The 19339-nt window shown below is 42.2% G+C and overlaps 1 protein-coding gene across 1 annotated transcript in view; it reads left to right on the top strand.

The window, feature by feature from the left end:
* Nucleotides 1-13283, top strand: part of camk2b1 (calcium/calmodulin-dependent protein kinase (CaM kinase) II beta 1) — a gene marked incomplete at its 5' end in the record, with an annotated part of 105344 nt that extends 92061 nt beyond the window's left edge. The window contains 7 exon segments of the mRNA XM_083644343.1: nt 1625-1714; nt 4048-4191; nt 5054-5224; nt 5997-6072; nt 6167-6261; nt 7657-7890; nt 13180-13283. Coding sequence (XP_083500469.1) covers nt 1625-1714; nt 4048-4191; nt 5054-5224; nt 5997-6072; nt 6167-6261; nt 7657-7889 — 809 coding nt within the window. The 3' untranslated portion in view covers nt 7890; nt 13180-13283.
* Nucleotides 13284-19339: the final 6056 nt, after the last annotated feature.

Raw genomic sequence — 19339 nt, 5'->3', positions numbered from 1 at the left:
GCACCCAGAGAGGAGTTAAAGGCACACTGCCCTGCTAGCACCGCCCTGGGACAGTGCGAGCCTCACGTAGTTTAAAGACTCTGGAATCTGGAGATAGTGACAATACCGCCAGAGAAAACTACAAGGGCCAGGTGAGTGGGGGGGCTTGTGCTCGGTCCGAGTAGTCGGTGCCATGTCGGCCTTTTTTCTCTCGGTTCTTGTCAGTCCAGTTTGTGCTGGACAGCTGGTTTGTAACCCAATGCCTGTGCTGTGCTGACGGAGAATCTCACCACATAACTTTTCTATTACTCTCAATACGTTATAGTAGAGAATAACAGACACTGGCTTCTGAGGATTGCTCATCGTTAATGTTTGCTCGTTGTTTCATGGTATAGATGAGAATTCATTTTGCCACTTATAATTGGATGTTTTATTTATTTTTAATGTGAAAATCCTTGAGTTCTTCATTTATTTTGTTTTGGTGGTATCTTTGGTGCCATGCGCTCATGGCACCAAAGATACCACGCTTCCCAGAGATCACCTGTCAATCAAACAGTGTGGGCGGGACTGTGGTGTCTTTTTTCCTTGGATCTTCTGATGATGCAGTTTGAGTTTCTGTAGGTGGCGCTCTTTTCTTTCTCTGTTCAGCCATGGTGGCTATTGCTGCTCATGCTAACTACCCAGTTCTTGGGTTTATTCCAAACTGCTGCTGATGCTGGGAACATAACTTACATCACTTCCAGTTTAGATCAACAAAATGGTTGAATCATTATTGTGTCACACACACACACATCAGTCGGTGATAGAGAAAAGTAGCCTACGTGAATTGGTAACACTATATATTAAGGTACACATATTCACATTATTAGCAGTAGCATTAGCATATTGCCTGTTTTTTAGTCATTATAAAGCAGTTATTAATGCCTTATTCTGCATGAACATATTCTACCACTACTAGGGCCTTAACGTCATCATGGATTATTAATTTAAGTTTTGGTGCGTGAAGTTTTGATGCGTGAATTAAATTTTGGAGGTGAAATCAATGTGGCAAGGCAGTAGAAACTCATATTCTCTTTTCCCGGCTATGTTTTTCCTATGGGGATGTTTCTCTCTATTTTGTCAGGGAGTGTTCACTCACTTGTTGCGCTTCCCTCGTTGCCCGCTGATTAAACAGACGAGCGCTAACGAGTAACATTCAACTCTCTGTCTCATGATCGCTCGCTCTGTTCACCGGCAAGACTCTCATTAAAGACTCAATAAACGCACAGATGCAAGTAGCAAGCAAACACAATTGTAAATCGTACGGAAATGGAGCCAATAACCAGGGTAACTCCTGAAAACTCTGATGACTTTCTTTTTGAATGAGATCTGGTGACACAGGGCTGTCATAGAGGATAATCATAAAGGATGAGTGTGTTTGTTTATTTATTTTGAGTGCGTTTATTTTATAGCGATCTGTTTTTTTTCCTCATCTGCCTCCACCATGCTGTCCCTCTGCTTCACACCCATCTCTCCTCGCCTTTCCATTCTTCATTGTGATATTTCTGTTGTGTTTTTGTGTGCAATGTGTGTGGTTGGTTTCCGTGCGTGTGTGCGTATGTGTGCGTGCGTGTGTGTGTGTGTGTGCGTGCGTGTGTGTGATCAGGGAAGAGTTTAGACAACAGCCCAGTTAAAACCCAGTCCAGCACAAGTTCCCAGCCTGATACCTCTCAGGGCCCCTCACCTGCTGTCTTCTGTAAGTCAGCACGGCCCCTCAACACAGCCTGACACACACAGACACACCTCCCTCTCTCTCTACTAGCAATTCACTAAACACCTCCCTTGTGTATGCCATTTTAAGTCACTGTTGTATGTCCTGAATGCTTACTGCCGTTCACTACTCCTAACCCCCTGGAGTGGCCAGCCTTACACATCCTACCTTCCAATGGACTCTTCTCAACCTCAACCCCAGTAAGACTAGCAACCACATTGTGGAAGCTAATGGGGATCCGAATAAAGAATAAAAACCTTGCGTCACCAGACTCTCTCTCACAGGAGAAGATAGAGCCTGCTATCTGTTATTGCCTGCTCTGTCTTCCCGTCTATGACCCGGCGCCACATCTAACGGATCTCCCGCATGTTTGTGTGTTACAGTGTTATTGTTCCCCCATAGAAAGATGGTTTTATATGGTGTTAGTTCATTTTATTTTTCTGTATTAGCTACATAGCTAGATGACTCACATCGCATTTATTTACTATGATGCACTGTTTTCAGAGCAGAATCATTTTTTGGAGCACAGGCTGTTTCTGTATCCGTCGGCTCTGATACTGCCGTTTCTGCTTTTTTACCTAGCTTTTGGCCCCACACTTCCTCCATCTTGTTCTCAGACAATTCAAAACATCACTTGACAATCTGAAGATTCAGCCTCCTCTAATGGCTCATCAAGCCATTGTGAAAAACACTGTAAGAGATGCTGCGTGTGACCTGACCTCTCCTCCTCTACTATCCCATCCTCCCTCTCCCTGCCTTTCAATCAGGACCTGTCCTGTTCCGCCCACACGTGTGTTTAGAATAACCCACCATCTCCCCCTAATGGGCATACGTGGAATAGCAACACACAATAGATACAAAATGTTACTACGGCTGGCGCGCGAGTGGGGGAGAACCCCCATATATCTCAATGGGCTGACTCACCAAAGGTCGGTGCTGCGGCTCTACACTACAGGATTGGGGATTGTAGAGCAGGTACATAGACGTCTGTTCAGATGTGCGTTTACTGCAGTGGTTGAATCACCGATCCTGTCTGCCTGGTCTGGACTAGCAGCTAAATGCTAACTATGCTGAATGGGGAGAACGGGAGGATTTACCCCACCCTGACCACGCCCCCAGCCAGCTACCCCAGCGTCTGTGACGAGACATTGACTGTATCTATACTGCAACATGACAGTGTGTGTCATTTTCTTTGTTACATTATATATATATATATATATATATATATATATATATATATATATATATATATATATATATATATATATAATATTTCATTCTGAGCATGAAATCCACCTCTGTGCCTGTTTTTATGAGTGGGCTGTGTTTAAGTTCCTGTCACTGTCTTTGTCTGAGTCAAACTTTGTCTTGGAGAGCTCCAGAGTGATTTACTGCAGCAATTACCAAAATGTGAGAGTGAGCCAGATTAAATTGCTTACACTCATACTAAACCAACGCGTTTCTGCTATTGTAGCCTTCCTCGGCCGTCTACCACCAAGTGTTGCTGAACATTTTTCTTTCCTTCTGGTTTGTGCTTTTGTTTAAAGCAATGTGGCACTTAGTTTTAACATGGGGGTTAGTTGGCACTCGACCGCCATGAAAACCAGAATATCAATGACACACCAAGAGCAGATGCAGCTGGATGAGTTTGTAGCATTTGAATGAGTCCACGAAAATAGCATAAACACTATTACTAGCATAAATTACTATTTAACACGTTTATGAACCGATTCAACAACAGATCTGTCTTCATTTATACATTTTCCATTCTTGGTTTCCCCTCAAATTACTATTTCAAAATAAATGTAGATCCAGTCTCTCAAACAGGTCTCCTAAATAGTATCCCCCTCCCTTATGTTCTCTTCTATCAATAACAATGTTATTTGGCAAAATTATGTCCTAAAGTGATGGGCCAACAGTCAGCAGCAGGATGTGTTGTTGTGTTAAATGTCAGCTGTCTTGGCTCATTCAAAAATGAGTGGGAAGTAAAAATCAGAACATTACAAACTCATCTAGCTGCATGTGATCTTGGAGAGTGGTTTACATTCTGCTTTTCATGGCGGTCAAGTGCTGAAGAATAACCCCAAGTTAAAACTAAGTGCAACATTGCTTTAAGCACCTTGGTTTGGGTGGCAAAGTAGCTGCACAAAACGTTTGATAAATCCAACATTCCTCCTCTCTCACATTTGGCCGGGGTGTCCCGCTTGTCTTGGCGCTCTCCAAGGCGAAGGTCTGATCATCAGAAGGGCCACTGCTGTGGTAAACCTTCCATTCAAGTGCATTGTCTTCCATTACTCCTCCCTCCCTCAATAACTCAGCTGCCACAAAGTTTGCGGACCTGCTGGGCTCCGTGCGTAGGGGCTCAGGGCCCACATCTGACGGGGAGGGGGGATCCAGCACCCCGCCTCCAGCAGCCTTCTGCGCTCCCTCTCCACCACACACCCCCGTCGTCCCCATGCAGAGTAAGTAGAAAAGCAGGGGAACAGGGAGTAACAAGTTGGCGCCAATCGAAAGAGAATAAGTAGCCATGCGTCTTAAAACCAGGAATTGGACAAGATGGACTTCTTTTGTGTCATGTCCTGTGTGGGAATGGACTGGAGGAAATACAGCTTTATTTTTTTAGCTCTACATTCTCATTATTTTCCAGGACTCTGTTTCTGGTTTCTGTCCATTCATACATTCTCTGCTGCTGTGTTGTTTCTGCATCTTTATCAATCCCTCCAGAATTTAGCAGTTCTGTGTGATTATTATTATGAGCAGAAATGCTTGATTTCGTAGAGGCTTTTCTCAAATTCTCAAAATTGGAGATACAGTTTGTTAAAGTTTGTTAAAGTTTCATGTGTTTGCACTAAAATAGTGGCTAGTAAAAGTCATTAGTGTACATGTACTATGATAGTACAGGTTAAATGAAAAACAAAGTGCACTAAATTTCTTCCACCTGTAGGATTTAATAAAAGTCCCTTATCCTCTGAATCTTCCTCCACCTCCTCCCTGGATAAAACTCCACTCCTGAGTTGTTGATTGTAATATATGAAGACCAAGGTAGACTTTGTTTGTTGACGTATGATTTCATGGACCCATTTTATGTGAAAAAGTGCGATGATTGGACAAATTACAAAATTGATTTTGCCATGTAGAATGCAGAACGATTGCATTAATTTTGCAAAAGTCTGGCTTATTGTGACCGCAAAATTACAAATTCCTGGAGGACCTTCTTTATTTGCTTACTTCTCTTTTATTTCCATCCTTACTGTCTCACCACCCCATCCATCCCCCTCCACCCTCCACCCCGCTCTGCTTCTGTCTGGTCTGGATGGTGCTCAGTGTCACGGCTCACAGACCTGGTAAGCAGCGTCCGCAGGGCGCCGGCTGCCCCTGCACCCGAGGGTGACGGCGTTCCAGCTCCCTGCGCCAGGCCTGCCCCCCCGGCCGCACACACCACCTCCCCACCTCCCCCCCGCTCTCCCCCCAGCCCCTTCCTCTCTTCCTCCCAGAGTGAGTACCGAGCATGACCCCCCCCCTCACCCCCCACATGCTAGCCGATGGGGAGGGGGGGGGGGGGGGCTTTTTGGTGCCATTTCGGTGCAAGCCTGTGTGTGGTGATTAAGTGTGTTTAACATAGTCAGTGTATTGTTTTGGGTGGATTGGAGTACATCGACTTAAGTGTGTGTGTCAAACTGTTGTTATGTTGGAACGGAAACTGACTGTAGCCTATGTGTGTGTTTTTTAATATATTATATATTAATATTTACCTCCTCTGCTGTGTGCCAAAACCAGTACCGCACACTGCAGAGCGTTCAGGCTGCTTCAGGTCACATTAGTTGTGATGCTTTTGGATTTCAGTCATTGCATTTTTCCACTAATGCCTGTGGTGCTATGAACAGATGCCTTGTTGTGTGTGATATGGGATTCTGTTGATATTTTGTTCCAACTTCTCATGATGACAAAAGTCTTTCTGTGTATCTGTGTATAGTACATGTAAATCTACCTTGCTCTTAAAGTAAATCACACGTCGCACTCAGCTCATCATATAAAAGACAATAGAACATACAACATACACAATTACTTTCCCTCTCAGTTTCTGACAAATCACATCAAACAAATCAGACAAATAGACAGATACGTGTGTTGGGGTCCTACAGTATTTGCACTTGTTTGAGCATCTGTGCTGCGGTGTTTCTTACTTACAATGATTTGCAAAATAACAACCCTTCAGTTTAGTTAACTATTAGCTATAGACTGACTGTGATCTTGTGTTCTCCTACAGCACGCAAACAAGAAATCATCAAGATCACCGAGCAGCTGATAGAGGCGGTCAACAATGGAGACTTTGAGGCCTACGCGTAAGTCAGTGTTTTCAGTGCGTTTGGTTCGTGGCACATGAGTCGTGAGAAGAGCCTTTGCATCACCATGCCCTGCCTGTGCTCTCCTCCGCAGTAAGATCTGTGACCCTGGACTGACCTCGTTCGAGCCAGAGGCACTGGGGAACCTGGTAGAGGGGATGGACTTCCACAGATTCTACTTTGAGAACCGTAAGAGTGGCCGACTTCTATCACCAACTAGCGGATATCATTTCTTACACACTTAAATATAGACTTGCTGTGTTTTTGATTTGGCCTACTTTTTAATCTTGTATTGTTTCAAGTAGCACTAGGCTAGATGTAAAAATGCACTTGTCTTTTCAGTCCAAATGACAAAGTGGGGCTGCTACAGAGAAGAGCGTCCCGTCCCGTCTATTTGAGATGCTCCATGTTCTAAACATCCATTCTAAAGAAGAAGACCTTTAGGTCTGAGGAGTTACTGATGTCACATTACGTCATCTGTCTTCTATCAAATTGAGGATGTGGGGCGATATTTATGTTTGTATGTTTAAATTCTGTGTCCGTCCGCCGTTTCAAGTGCGATCGGGCTGAAACTTTCAGGGGGTGTAAAGGGCACCAGTGGGGGTGACCTGACAGAGACCTGACCGGATCTTTTAATTAAGCTAATTAGCTAATGATGTGATGTCATCAGTGATGATGTCAAAAGTGATGTCATAAGGGCACGCACACACACCCCCACACACACACACACAAGGAGGCATTGTGACAAGACTGGTCAGTAATGTCACACACACACAAGGAGGCATTGTGAAAAGATCAGTGATGCCATAGTGACATCAGTGATGATGGAGCCGGATCTTCGATGTGATGTCATCAGTGACGACGTCATCAGTGATGAGTCATCAGATCATCATCATTGTACAGTTTTATGACATAACTGATGACATCATCAGTGGTTTCACTCAAGGCAACAGCCCCTGTGTTTCAAGGCTATGACATCACTAATGATGTCACTGATGATGTCACTGCTGCTGAGAAAAAGCAAACTTCATGGGCCAGGGGAGCTACTGACCCCAAGGGCAGAACAGCTGCTGGGACAGGCGAGGACGAGCGGCCTCGCCCAGGCATCGAGCGCACGTAGCGACCGAGATGCCTGGTTCCTAAAAATTCACTTAATTTTTGCTCCATTTGGGATCGCCAACGTGCAAAATTGCCTAGTGCACCTTTCACCACTTTTAGCCCCCCCCCCTCGTTTTATCAGTCCTTGTTTTCATGCTCTTTTGTAAAGCAATTTGTAAACTCTGCTTTTAGATAATGCCAGATAACGTTTCTTTCTTATTACGATATTATTATGTTTATGTGTATCGTTACTGTTTTCTTGTGTATTCTTTCTCTTGACATTGTGACATAGAACATTTAAATCACAGTAGCCTTTATTTAGTCAATCAATAGTTTAATGTACTCACATACATCTTCAATGAAGTTACACATACAGTAGTTATTATGCTACTATGCATTATGGCTGCTAAACTCCATTCTGCATCACATTGTCTTCCTGTGTCCTTCTTCCCTCTCCCTTCATATTCCCGCCCACCTCCCCTTCAGTTCTGGCTAAGAACAGCAAGCCCATCCATACCACCATCCTGAACCCCCACGTCCACCTGATCGGCGAGGACGCCGCCTGCATCGCCTACATCCGCCTCACTCAGTTTGTGGACGGCCAGGGCCGGCCGCGCTCCAGCCAGTCAGAGGAGACCCGCGTTTGGCATCGCAGAGACAGCAAGTGGCAGAACGTCCACTTCCACTGCTCAGGGGCACCAGCTGCACCGCTGCAGTGAGGTACGGAGTACAGTGTTTGGGTCATATGGGTGTCAACACAAGCCTATTTAACAGCAGCAGAACAGTGTTTGTCTCTGGGCTCATTGTTTCCTGCCTGCTTTGGAGAGGCCTTGCGGCTGTCGTCTTTTAACCCATTGATACCTGATGCAGCATATGTGTGTTTATCCCTTTAAGACGGTTCGTGGTCTTAAAGGGATACGCACACAAATGAGGGATATACACGGCACGCAAATGCAGCATCAGGTATCAATGGGTTAAAGGCGACAGACGACAGCTAATACATAGAGACAACAACAACCACAATGAAATTAAAGATATCGACCGTGCGGACACTTTATGTCTTCTTCTGTTGTAGCAGTTTCACACTGTTCTACTTTTTTGTAGAAAAAGTTTTGTCTTAACTGCATTTTGTGCTGATCATTTGAAAAAGCAAGTAGCACAACACTATCGTGTTTCCATAATGACCAGCTGCCTTTTAGGATTAGCAACTGTTACTAAATTATCCTACTACGGCACTTTCTTTATTTGGTTGCTGGTTGCTGTTGTAGTAAAGTGTCAGCTGCCTGTGCAATGTGAAATCCCATCTCTTTGTTGAGATTAATTGGCTCAGGGGGGGAAAAACTGTTGACATCATGTGTAGTGTGTTAAGAAAAACTAATTTATCTTCTCTCAACTAAAGAAACGCTAGGGCTAGGCACAGAGCCTTTCCAAAGCAGACACTTTATGTCTTCCTTGCGGCTGCTCCCCATTTACTTCCATGTAAAAGAAAAAGAGTGTGAATGTGTGTGAATGTGTGTGAATGCACCATTCAGGCCGAATTATGATTATTATATTATTCATCCATTTATACTCCATTTTCATACGAAAATAAATGTGTCCGTTTCAAACGGTGTAATCATCACTGCCCACGTACTTCCATCCATCTTTCACGTTGGTATCATGTTACGCAATACATCCACCAGTGGGCAGTAGAGAGTCAAATGTGTGAGTCTGTGTGTGGCTCTGCGCCGTTTCATGCGTCTCCGTAAGCCTGTAAGCTGTCAGAGGACGAACAGAAATACGCACGAAATGAACGCAGAGTACGGACAGAGAGCTCTGTCCTTCTCCGTCTTGAACATAGAGTATAATTGGGCCTTTAGTGTGTTTAGCACAAGCCTGTTTAACAGCTGGAACAACACCTGCAGCATGAGTTGGTGTGCGCCAGCGTTTCTGTTCCATACTGTTGGGTCTTTCATGACAAGAACATGCTGAAAATATTTGTAAAGAGCTGAAAGGGCATTTAAATGTTGAAGACACCATGGATAAAGTTTTTATTTTTCTGTGGATCAATTTCAACCTTCAAAAAGTTTTTAAAGTACACTCTCATGTCACTGAGCCAAACGAGATTCAGTGTCAGAATCGCTTTATTCGTTAAGTAAAATGGAACATACAGGAATTTGTTTTGATGACATGAAGAGACAGTTCGACAGCTAACATAATAACACATGTGGTACTGGGACAACATGACGTCATGTTCCGTGCAAGAGAGTGAAGTACATACATTAATTGTGTAAGAAATACATATATACAGTGAATACCAGGGGTGGGCAACTATTTTTCATGGGGGGCCACATGAGAAACCCAGATTGTTGCCAAGGGCCGAACAAATATTGTCATGCCGTAACCCATGGATGGGCAACTTTGATGATAGAGAGGGCCACAAAAAATGTCCTCGCTACCAGATTTTGCTGAGGGCCGAACGGCGCCAGCACGAAAAATTTGAAGCCAGGTTTAGAGGAATAACTCATTTTAAATTAACAGTTGTGATGTCATTATTCATTCTTAAACACCAATATTCGATCCTTTTCTCACTCACTCCTATGTCACCACCTGCTCTCAGGGCTTGAAATTAACTTTTTTTACCACCTGCCAATATGGCTGCTAGATTTTAAAGTTACCAGCCAATTAGAATTTCCACTAGCCGAAATGTTTTTCTTGAAATAAACCAGAATATGAGTGGGTTAATTTAAGCATAAGTATCAGTAAGTGGCCCGGGATGATCAAAGCCTGTGTTGAGGGTCACACGAACAAAAATGCACTCTTGAAGCTAAATAAATCCAAAACCAACCAGTTAATTATTTAAATTTCTACTTCAATGTAGCCTTTTAGTCATAAAGATTATTGAAAGATATTCCATATTCATTACATTACATACATTACATTACGTCATTTGGCAGATGCTTTTATCCAAAGCGACTTACAATAACACATTTTTGTCAGCAATAGAGCAATCAACTATGCAACACAGTCTATGACAACTACAACATCTGAAGGAATAGTGGTAAAGTTAAGTTATTCTAACTAAGTTAGAAGTTAAGTTAGTTATATTCCAGACTGAAATGCTATAACAGAAGTGGAGTATTGGCCAGAATGACATGAACATTTGGACACTTATTCAGCGGGTATCTTGCATGTTGCGTTCAGGTGCACTGCATTTTGCCCATGTGTGGTGTATACTGTATGTACGTACGTACGTACATACATACATACTAGGGGTGGGGGAAAAAATCGATTCACCTAAGTATCGCGATTTTTAATGTCACGATATTTTTTGAATCGATCTTTTATTCCAGAATCGATAATCGCAAAAAAAAAATTTTTTTTTTTTTTTTTTTTTGGTGCTTGCAGTCAGGCCACTCACTGAACAGCAGGCCAGGCGCCGCCTACAGGTTTACTAGTGGTTTTATTACTTTATTAGTTAGTCTGAAGTAATAATTGCACTTCAGGGTTAAAGTGGGTGCATCTCATTGTAAAATTGGACTTCAACTGGCCCAAATCTGGCTTCAAACGGCCCAAATTGGGCTTCAAACGGCCCAAATTTCACGCGCGTCGGCCCATATCGGCCTGGCCTGCTTGGTATCTAATGCCCGGCCTGAATTATGATCCCAGTCCGCCCCTGTTTTTAACTATATCGCCCAGCCCTACTCATGATATAATATACAGTCTCTAGTGTATGATTCAACTTTTCCCATGTTCTAATCTAGTGTAAAAAAGCAAACAAACTGAAAAAAGAAAAGAAAAAATAAACAAAAATCGCAATAAATCGTAATATCGAATCGCAATAATCGTAGAATCGCAATACTTAAGAATCGCAATATAAATCGAATCGCCACCCAAGAATCGTGATAGTATCGAATCGGGAGATAAGTGAATCGCCACAGCCCTAATACATACATACATACATACAAGAAAATAAAACTGTCTCTCGCTATGTAATTTAATTCAGCGTGGCATGCAGTCGGCAGCAGCTGTAGGTGAGAGTCTAGATTCACAAGTCAGTCTATCTATGCTTTCGACCTCTTCCCCCCTAGCGGGCCCGCCGGCGGGCTGGGCCCTTGTCATCTCTCACAAATGACTCTCTATAGCAGCTTAGGAAGCAGGCAGGGAGACGTACAGCACACCAAAATGTCGGGAAGAAACGTGGCTACAAAACTCTGACAAGCATTTGTATTCAAACGAAAAATAATTCCAACCCCAAGCAACAATATCACCATGTAGCAAAAACAAGAAAACAGTGCATGCCTGCGTTTATGTGGTGATTTGTTTTTGTGAGTGAATATTTTCTCTCCAAACGAGGCGGCTTTCGAAAGCTCGGAGTCTCCTCTTTCCAAAGAGGTATAGCTCGTCTCTGAGAGATGAAAACTCACTCAGTAGGCTGTCAAAGAACAGCAAAAAAGTGTTTAACGTTTTACAGATAAAACTACAAGTTATGTCTTACCTTTGCCGTTTTCCAATCAAAAGTTGTGTTTGACTTCATAAAAACGCTACTAATTGCTACTCCTAATGCCTCTTCATCATCTTAAAGCGTTGTTTTTTTACAGTCATCGTGTTTACAAAGCCATATGGAGGATTTTACATGGAGTGGTCATCTTCACAGAATAGACGAGCTTTGGGTTCAGTCGACAGCATTTCCTGAAAAAACTGCCTGACGTAAATTATTTCAGTTCACGTCGATTCTATTGGCTCTGACGCTTCCATAGAGGTGTCAATCATCTAAATAGGCCAATGGGGTCCCGAGATATCCCTCTGCGTATCGCCCCAGGCTTTGCAGGCAAATTGAAGAAGCCCTTTTGATGCATTTCACAGAGTAAAAATACAGATATAAGGCTTGAGGGTTATCCAAACCATAACGCATATTAACTGAGTACCTATAGTGATATGTAAATAGGAGAAAAAAAAGGTATTTCAGTCTTCTACCATAGAAAACTCAAATGGCACCATGATGCCCAAAATGTGCCCAGATCAGGTCCGCCTGGGCCTACATGTAGTAAATCATCTGTAAAATTGCTCTGGTTCACTTTCTAAGGATTTCCTTTGATACAAGCACTCATAAGATATTAGTCTACTGCTCCATAGAATAATTTGGCTACCAACCCATGATTTTCAGGTGCTTTTCATCCAAAATAGTGTTGTTTTTTTTAGGCGGAGCTTGAATTTTTAATTTTTTGCCATGTTCTAACTGATTTTACTCTGAGACAGTACTTTTGTAATTGATTCTGACACTTCTACAGCAATCTCACAGGTGTTGGCTAGCTTTTGAAAAAAATAATTTTCAGAAAATACCCTGTAGTTGTGGAGATATACTCCATTCAGTTCGGGCATGTCATTTTCGGCAGGTGAGCTGAAAAATAGGCTTAGGGATTAACAGGTTAAAACTGGGCGGAAACAATTAGAGAGTAAAAAAACTACATTGCAGAACCATTCCAATACTTGACATATTGTGGCGGTAACATGCAGAAGTCATGTGCTTGTAAACACTGTTGTACCAGCAACATGTGCATTGTAGGCTTGGTGAGTCACAGAAGAAAACTCCTTCAAAGTTTGTTGATGTTTGTCGTGGAATCAAATCATGTAACATTGTAACATTGCTCGGGACATCAGTTTTCAATGTTTTAAAAAGCTCTCTCCGTGTTACAAACTGATCCGCTGTATCTCCACTTAGTTTCACTATGAAGGAGAATGGCGGGAGAGCATCATTTCTGGTAAGGCGTGTCCTTGCTTAAATAAGGGGCGTGTTCTTCACTAAAAGAGGGGGCGGGGCGTAGGTTTGTTAGGGGCTATACGCGCTGCCGTTTGAGAAACGATCTTGCATTTCCCCAGACGATTGGTAGGCGGGGAGATATCTCCCCATTTGTCTGGTATCATCAAGAGTCTAGATTCCAGCAGCGCGAAGAAACATTAAACAGCTGGACACACATGTCTAATTTTAATTGTATTTAAGTGTATTTGTTTGTTTGTTTTTTCGTTAAGGTTGAACGCCATAGCTTTGTCTGTCAAGAGTGCTCTGCCGGAGAGAAGAGAGACAGAGGAAGAAGAGGAGGAAGGGATGGAAGAACAAGCCCAGTGTTGGGGGGAGAGGAAGGGGGTGGGTTCAACGCCCTCAGCGCCAGCCCCTCCCTCACTGGTCGCTTGGCCTCAACTCCCCCCCCTCCCCCCTCCCGGCATGCATCTCTTCTTTTACTACTACCTTTTACTACTAAGTACTGTCTGCCGCCTGCACCACAGCACCCGCCGACAACCGTCAAACACCAAATTGAATCTTGCCAACAGCTCAACCCCCTTTTATTCTCTCTTACACATTGGGTGGTTTTGAAGGGGGTGTTGGTGGAGGGGGGGGGGGTCTCTTCCCCCCCCCCCCCCAGTGTCGTAACGCCACCCCTCATGTCCTCCTGTGAATCCACACTTGCACTGCACTGGAAATACAGTATGTAAAGTTTTAAGTCAAATCTATTATTATCATTACTATACTTATTATTATTACTATTATTATTATTGTGATTATTACACAATTGCAATTGTATATGTAATTTGTATAATTCAAAATTAATGCCAGTGGTTTCTAGAGTTGAAGGAAATCGTTTTGTTTGTTTTTCTCTATCTTTTTAAGGAAGCATGATTTTTTTTCCCCCGCCCAATATTCACAGTGGCTGTTTTTTTTATTGTGGCTATTAAGTGGGAAATGATATTGGCAGTTTTTGTAATTTGCATCATGTATGTTATCTATTATAGTGCGCCCAAACTCATTTTTATTTTTTATTTTTGGAAGGGGTGTTTGTGTCTGATGGGGTGTCAAGTATGAGTGTAAGAGAGTGACTGGTTGTGTGTGTTGGTTATGTTAGGCAGGCACATACCTGTAGTGTGTGCTAGTGCAAAAATAATGACTACCGTATGTGCAATTCGAGGAAGCTTTTTTTTCCTTGTTGCAATGTGAGAAGGGGTTAGCAGAGCTTGGTGTCTTCCTGCGTCGAATCATGAACATTTCAAACGTACGAGACAAGGAGCGCGCAAAACGCATTTGATCAAATTTAGTTTTTGTCGTCTTTGTGTTAAAACACGTGAAGAAGAATGAATGGAGTGTGTTGGCGCTGTAGTGCTAGTAGGCACACGCCCTGCTCTCTAGCATCTCTAATGGTGAAGTCTGAAACTGCAGCATCATCGTGGAAACGCACCGACTGCCAGTTGCAACTATCACACAAAGAAATAACATTACACATATCAGCTTTTCACATTGGTCCATGTCCCCATCCAAAATCTGACCTTGCACTTCTGCCTTGTCTTACTCGGCAGGAACGGTTCATAGGAATCTTAGTGAGCAGCGTTGCAGCCTAGCTCCTGTTTCCACCGGGAACCTGTTGCCTAGCGATCTTTCTGTGGCTCCTCCTGCTGGTGTGGAGACTATTGAAAACCCACGGAAGCTCAGCGATCTGTTCCTAAGAGCTGAAATATTTTTGAACTTGCTAAACTCTCAGTGCTGTCTCTGGAACACAACAACAGGTCCTTTTCCAGCTAAAACTGGAAAACGCATCCCGGTAGACATTTGCTCACTTCTAAAGCCATAGTGCAAAATGCTGGTGCTACTGACTGTCCATTTTTCTACACACCACAGCACACACATACAGCTCAGCACCGAGGCATCATGTAATGCTTAGGCCCATATCAGTGATGCCAGTGTTACACTGGAGGAGGCCTTAAGGAAGATTTAAGGGTCTGTATGCAAGATTTTATCCACGGTCCACCATACCATGAGTTCATAAAAGTGTGAAGACTTTTAGGTTTACGTGTGTGTGTGTGTGTGTGTGTGTGTGTGTGCACACGTGCGCACACGTGTGTGTGTGTGTGCATGTGTCACCCTCAGTGTGTGCTCTTTACAAACCTGGGGGAGATGGAGGAGTGTGTCACATGAGAGAAGGAAGTTGGAAGGAGAAGGCTTTATTTCAGAGGACGTATCGGCCCTCTGCCTTCAGTCCAGGACCTTTCTTATGTTTTGATCTGTTTTTCATGTATATCATGTTTTTCATCTTTTTATTATCACGCTCTTTGACTTGTGTTACGATCAAGTGTTATCTGCTTTTTATTATTATTATTATTATTATATAACATGTGTGCTCATGCCAGGGATGTCAGGAACGGAGAGGCGGACTTTGCAGAGCTGAAAACTGATTTGGGGGGTTTGACTTGCAGTCGTCTCCGTAGTCCTTTGCTCGTCCGCCATTGGCTGCCTTCAGAGTTGTCTCGCCCCTATTGGTCAGACCAAGATAGAAGAGACCAGGCAGTTGGCCAGTTTGGTGGTTAGTCCTCAGGTTTATATTTATTTTGATTATTTATTTATTTATTTTAGTGGATATTTTTTATGTGCTTTTCTTCTCTCTTCTTTTTGTTTTGTTTTCCTATTGTACAGCTCATGCATTGTGCAAAGTACTGTCTGTTGTTGTTCAAAGGGACATTGCTCTGTGTGAAAGATGAGCGTTTTCAAAGGGATAGTACACCCAATTTGCAGCCCGCACGTGTTTTACTGTAACGAACGACCAACATGGTGTGCATTTCTTTTCTTTTGTGCTACTTTTTGTGGCAACTTGACAGTTACATTGCTTTTGTTGTTATTTTAGCATTTTTACTGTGTGTTTCACAAACTTTTGTCCATTATTTTCCCCCACTCAGGCCATGGTTTTCACAAAGTACTGCTTTGCCTGAGGGGAAGATCTATGGCTTTAAACTCCTATCATAGCGGTTTGTATTTTGTGTGAACTCTCCCTCCAAACAGACGTTTTGTCACTGTATTCTGAGTGATCAAGCTTTTGAAATGAAGGTTTTTCAAGGTGAACCACTGAGGTGTTGTATTGTACTTGTGTCTCATCCAGTAGCCATGTTCATGCCTAAAAGACTAAAAGTTCAAAGGTTATCTGAAGGCATGCATGTGTGATCGTGCTAACCAAACATGACCCCACCCCCTCCAAAAAATGAAGAAATAGCAGCATGTGCAGTACAAAGGTGTTGTTCTTCTATTCTTCTTAGTGTGTTTACTAGCCTTGCAAGTCACTATAATAAGATTCACATATTTAAAATGAGGGAGTGCACAGTTTTACACAACTGCAACTAATTGCATCATAGCTGGCATTTTCTTTGCATGACAGTCAACAGAACATTTGTTTCTTTTGTGTTTTCCTTTTTATTTGTTTTCTCATTTTCTACTGAATGCTGGTATGCTCTACCTTTATCTATCTATTTTCTCAGCTTTTTAAGTGCATATAACTATTTTTGTCTCAAGATGAAATAATGAAGATAATTATGATGATTATAGAATAATGATTATGGCACTAAGGATGACTCTGGGGATGATGATGATGATGGTGATGATGATGTGATGGTTATTTAGCATGCTTTCCTATGGGGCTCTGTGTTGTCAGTGCAGAACGGCTGCCTTTTGTACATAGCTGAGAGAATAGGAGGAGCATAAGCACCAAGGGTGAATTGTACTCTGCTTAGCCTGCATGTCACTTTGAGGAACAGCACTTGAATCTAATACAGATGGGAAGCAGCAGAAGGAATGAATGAGCTCCAGTAGGGGGCGCAATCACACAGAGTAAAGCATTTTATAGGACACAAATATGGGAGATGTCTCTTTTAATGTAGCTGCACAATAAGTTGAATTTTGCATCAAATCCAATAAACAATCCAGGTACAGTAGTGCCAAGCAGCTTCCGTTTAAATCGTTATGTAATTAGGGCTGCACAATTATGGCAAAAATGATCATCGCTATTATTTTTTTGAGATTGTGACTGTTCGTCTTGATGATTTGGGGAACAAAAGAATTGCAGTTTTTGCATTTTATATCATCATCTTTACTATTCTCAGCCACAGTGAGCATTCTTACTCAAATACAATGTTTCAACACCACCGATAAACCAATATTCTCTGATATATGAATATACACGATTAATTATGCAGCCCTTTGTAGCCGATTCTACAACAGCTGTCTGTCTCTGGACTCTTGAGGTCAATGCTAGCTCTGCTGCCTCCCAGTTCTTTAGTCAGATGAAGTATTACTGAGTTCATTTGGTGTTTGCTCTAAACCTCTGCTGTCTTCTTTCTCTGTCCAGTGACCTAGCCTATAGCAGTCGCACTGACAACACTGAGCTGGCTCCTTCTTGTCCGTTTCTAACCGTATTCAGTCATCTCTCTGCAGTTGGCTCTTTCTAGTTTCCCCGTGTCTCTTTTTGTCAGTTTGGGTTTCTTCTGTATAATAATATTAATCCTCTGATTCTTCAGATTATTGCTCTGTTCTCTTACGTGCTACACGTGTTTCTCTAACTTCAAGAAAATGTGTTAAGGTGTTATCAATAAAATGACAATTTAAATAGAAAACCAAATGTCTAAAGTTCTGTTTCTATAAAAGAAAAAGTAACGCACACCAAAAGTTGTGGTTGAGGTGCCGAGCAAACTTAATATAGAAAGAAGCGTCGCACACTCTGGCTCCATATGCATCTATTTTTTATTGTATGACGTTTCGGCCCTCCGGCCTTCTTCGAGATCAACAAAAGTATGAATGACAACAGAGGTACTGGGATGTTATATAGGCTAGGGCTAGGCCACACCCTGTTCACACAACTGATGGAGGTTAGACAAGCATTGGGGTGCTAATTGGCTCCACATCACTGACAGGTCAAACCCTAGTCAATCAAATCACTTCAAAATAATAATAAAAACATACAATTACAAAATCAAGTATAAATTACATTTCTAATAGATATATAGGGAGTTTTAAACAGCTCTAGATGAACATTGTTAGAGAATGGAATTACCACTCCTCATCCGCTAATATAATATACGTAGCAGCTAATATAAACCAAATAAACTGAAGCCAGGAGTACAGAAAGATGTCTTATGAAAGTATATTTATTACCATAACATTCTCCTATAAACTGCATTTATAGAAGAGACTGAATCTCAATGTACCATCTGATCAATGTACAGAGTCCAAATATTCAGTAATGACTGACAGTTTGACATAATGCTTTATAGGCAAAGGAAGGCAGAGAGAGGAGGGGGGATAAATGTGTGTGCTCGTGCAGTCTGACCTGACTTGGAGCCAACAGGGCTCCTGTCTGTATCAGCAAGTGTTCCTGTCTCATGGCCATTGTCATGCTGAGTCCTCTGAAGGCCAGAGCAAAGGGGAGAAATCTCCTGCTTGATAAGCTAGTTATGTGTCTCTGCATAGTGCAAATATGCATTTGTGAGATGTCTTATGACTAATAACTCATAGCATTAATTATGTGTATGCAATTATAGCTTATTGATTAGGAAATGCCAATGGAACTTATATTTTCTACAACAAACATAATAAACAACTATTTAAATATCCAATAATTTATTTCACAGGAAACATTTCAGGTTAAAGTCCACATTGAGTCCATGAGGGGACAGCGTTCTCAGGTGGTGGATCCAATAATGTTCCCTCCTGGAACGCAAGAGATCCAAGTTACCTCCTCTAAGAGGGAGTGAGACCCTCTCTATACCAATATACATGTATCTTAGAGTGGAAATTGGATGATTGAATTCAACAAAATGAGCTGCCACTGGATAATTCATGTTTTTGCATCTAAAAACAATTTCTGTGACATTAGAAAGCAATTCTGACTGAGTTTGCTAACATTATAGGAGTAGAAACAATAAGGAAGTAGACCCAGAATGGCCTTGTAGATAAAACTAAATGAATATACTGTATTATTGTTTAGTTTAGTTTATTAGTTGTACAGGGACAATGCACATCAATCAATATTGCTGCAAATGTGCCAGTTTTACCTGGGTAGCTAATTTTCAACTGCAGGCTCCTGGGCAAGGTGTTGATTGCCGGATAAACAGTAACAAAAACCCAACAAAACAACAACAAAAGACAAGCAATTGTACAGGTTGGGTCAGTGAACCCACTAGTACAAGGTACTATGAGTAGAACTTTTACAGTCAGCATTATTAACGGATTATTCACGCAGCTAATGCAGTAGCCCTGAAAGGGAGGTAGTGTAAGATGAGAAACTTTTTATAGTTTGCACTATTATGGTTTAAAATGAATTTTAATTGATTTCAAACAATAATTGCTGCATATATTTACTGGTTGCGCATGTGTAATCTGTGT

This window comes from Poromitra crassiceps (assembly GCF_964638095.1).
Source record: "Poromitra crassiceps genome assembly, chromosome: 10".
Lineage (NCBI taxonomy): Eukaryota > Metazoa > Chordata > Actinopteri > Beryciformes > Melamphaidae > Poromitra > Poromitra crassiceps.
Note: the sequence above shows the minus strand (reverse complement) of the source record. Positions and strands in the feature narration are given on the sequence as shown.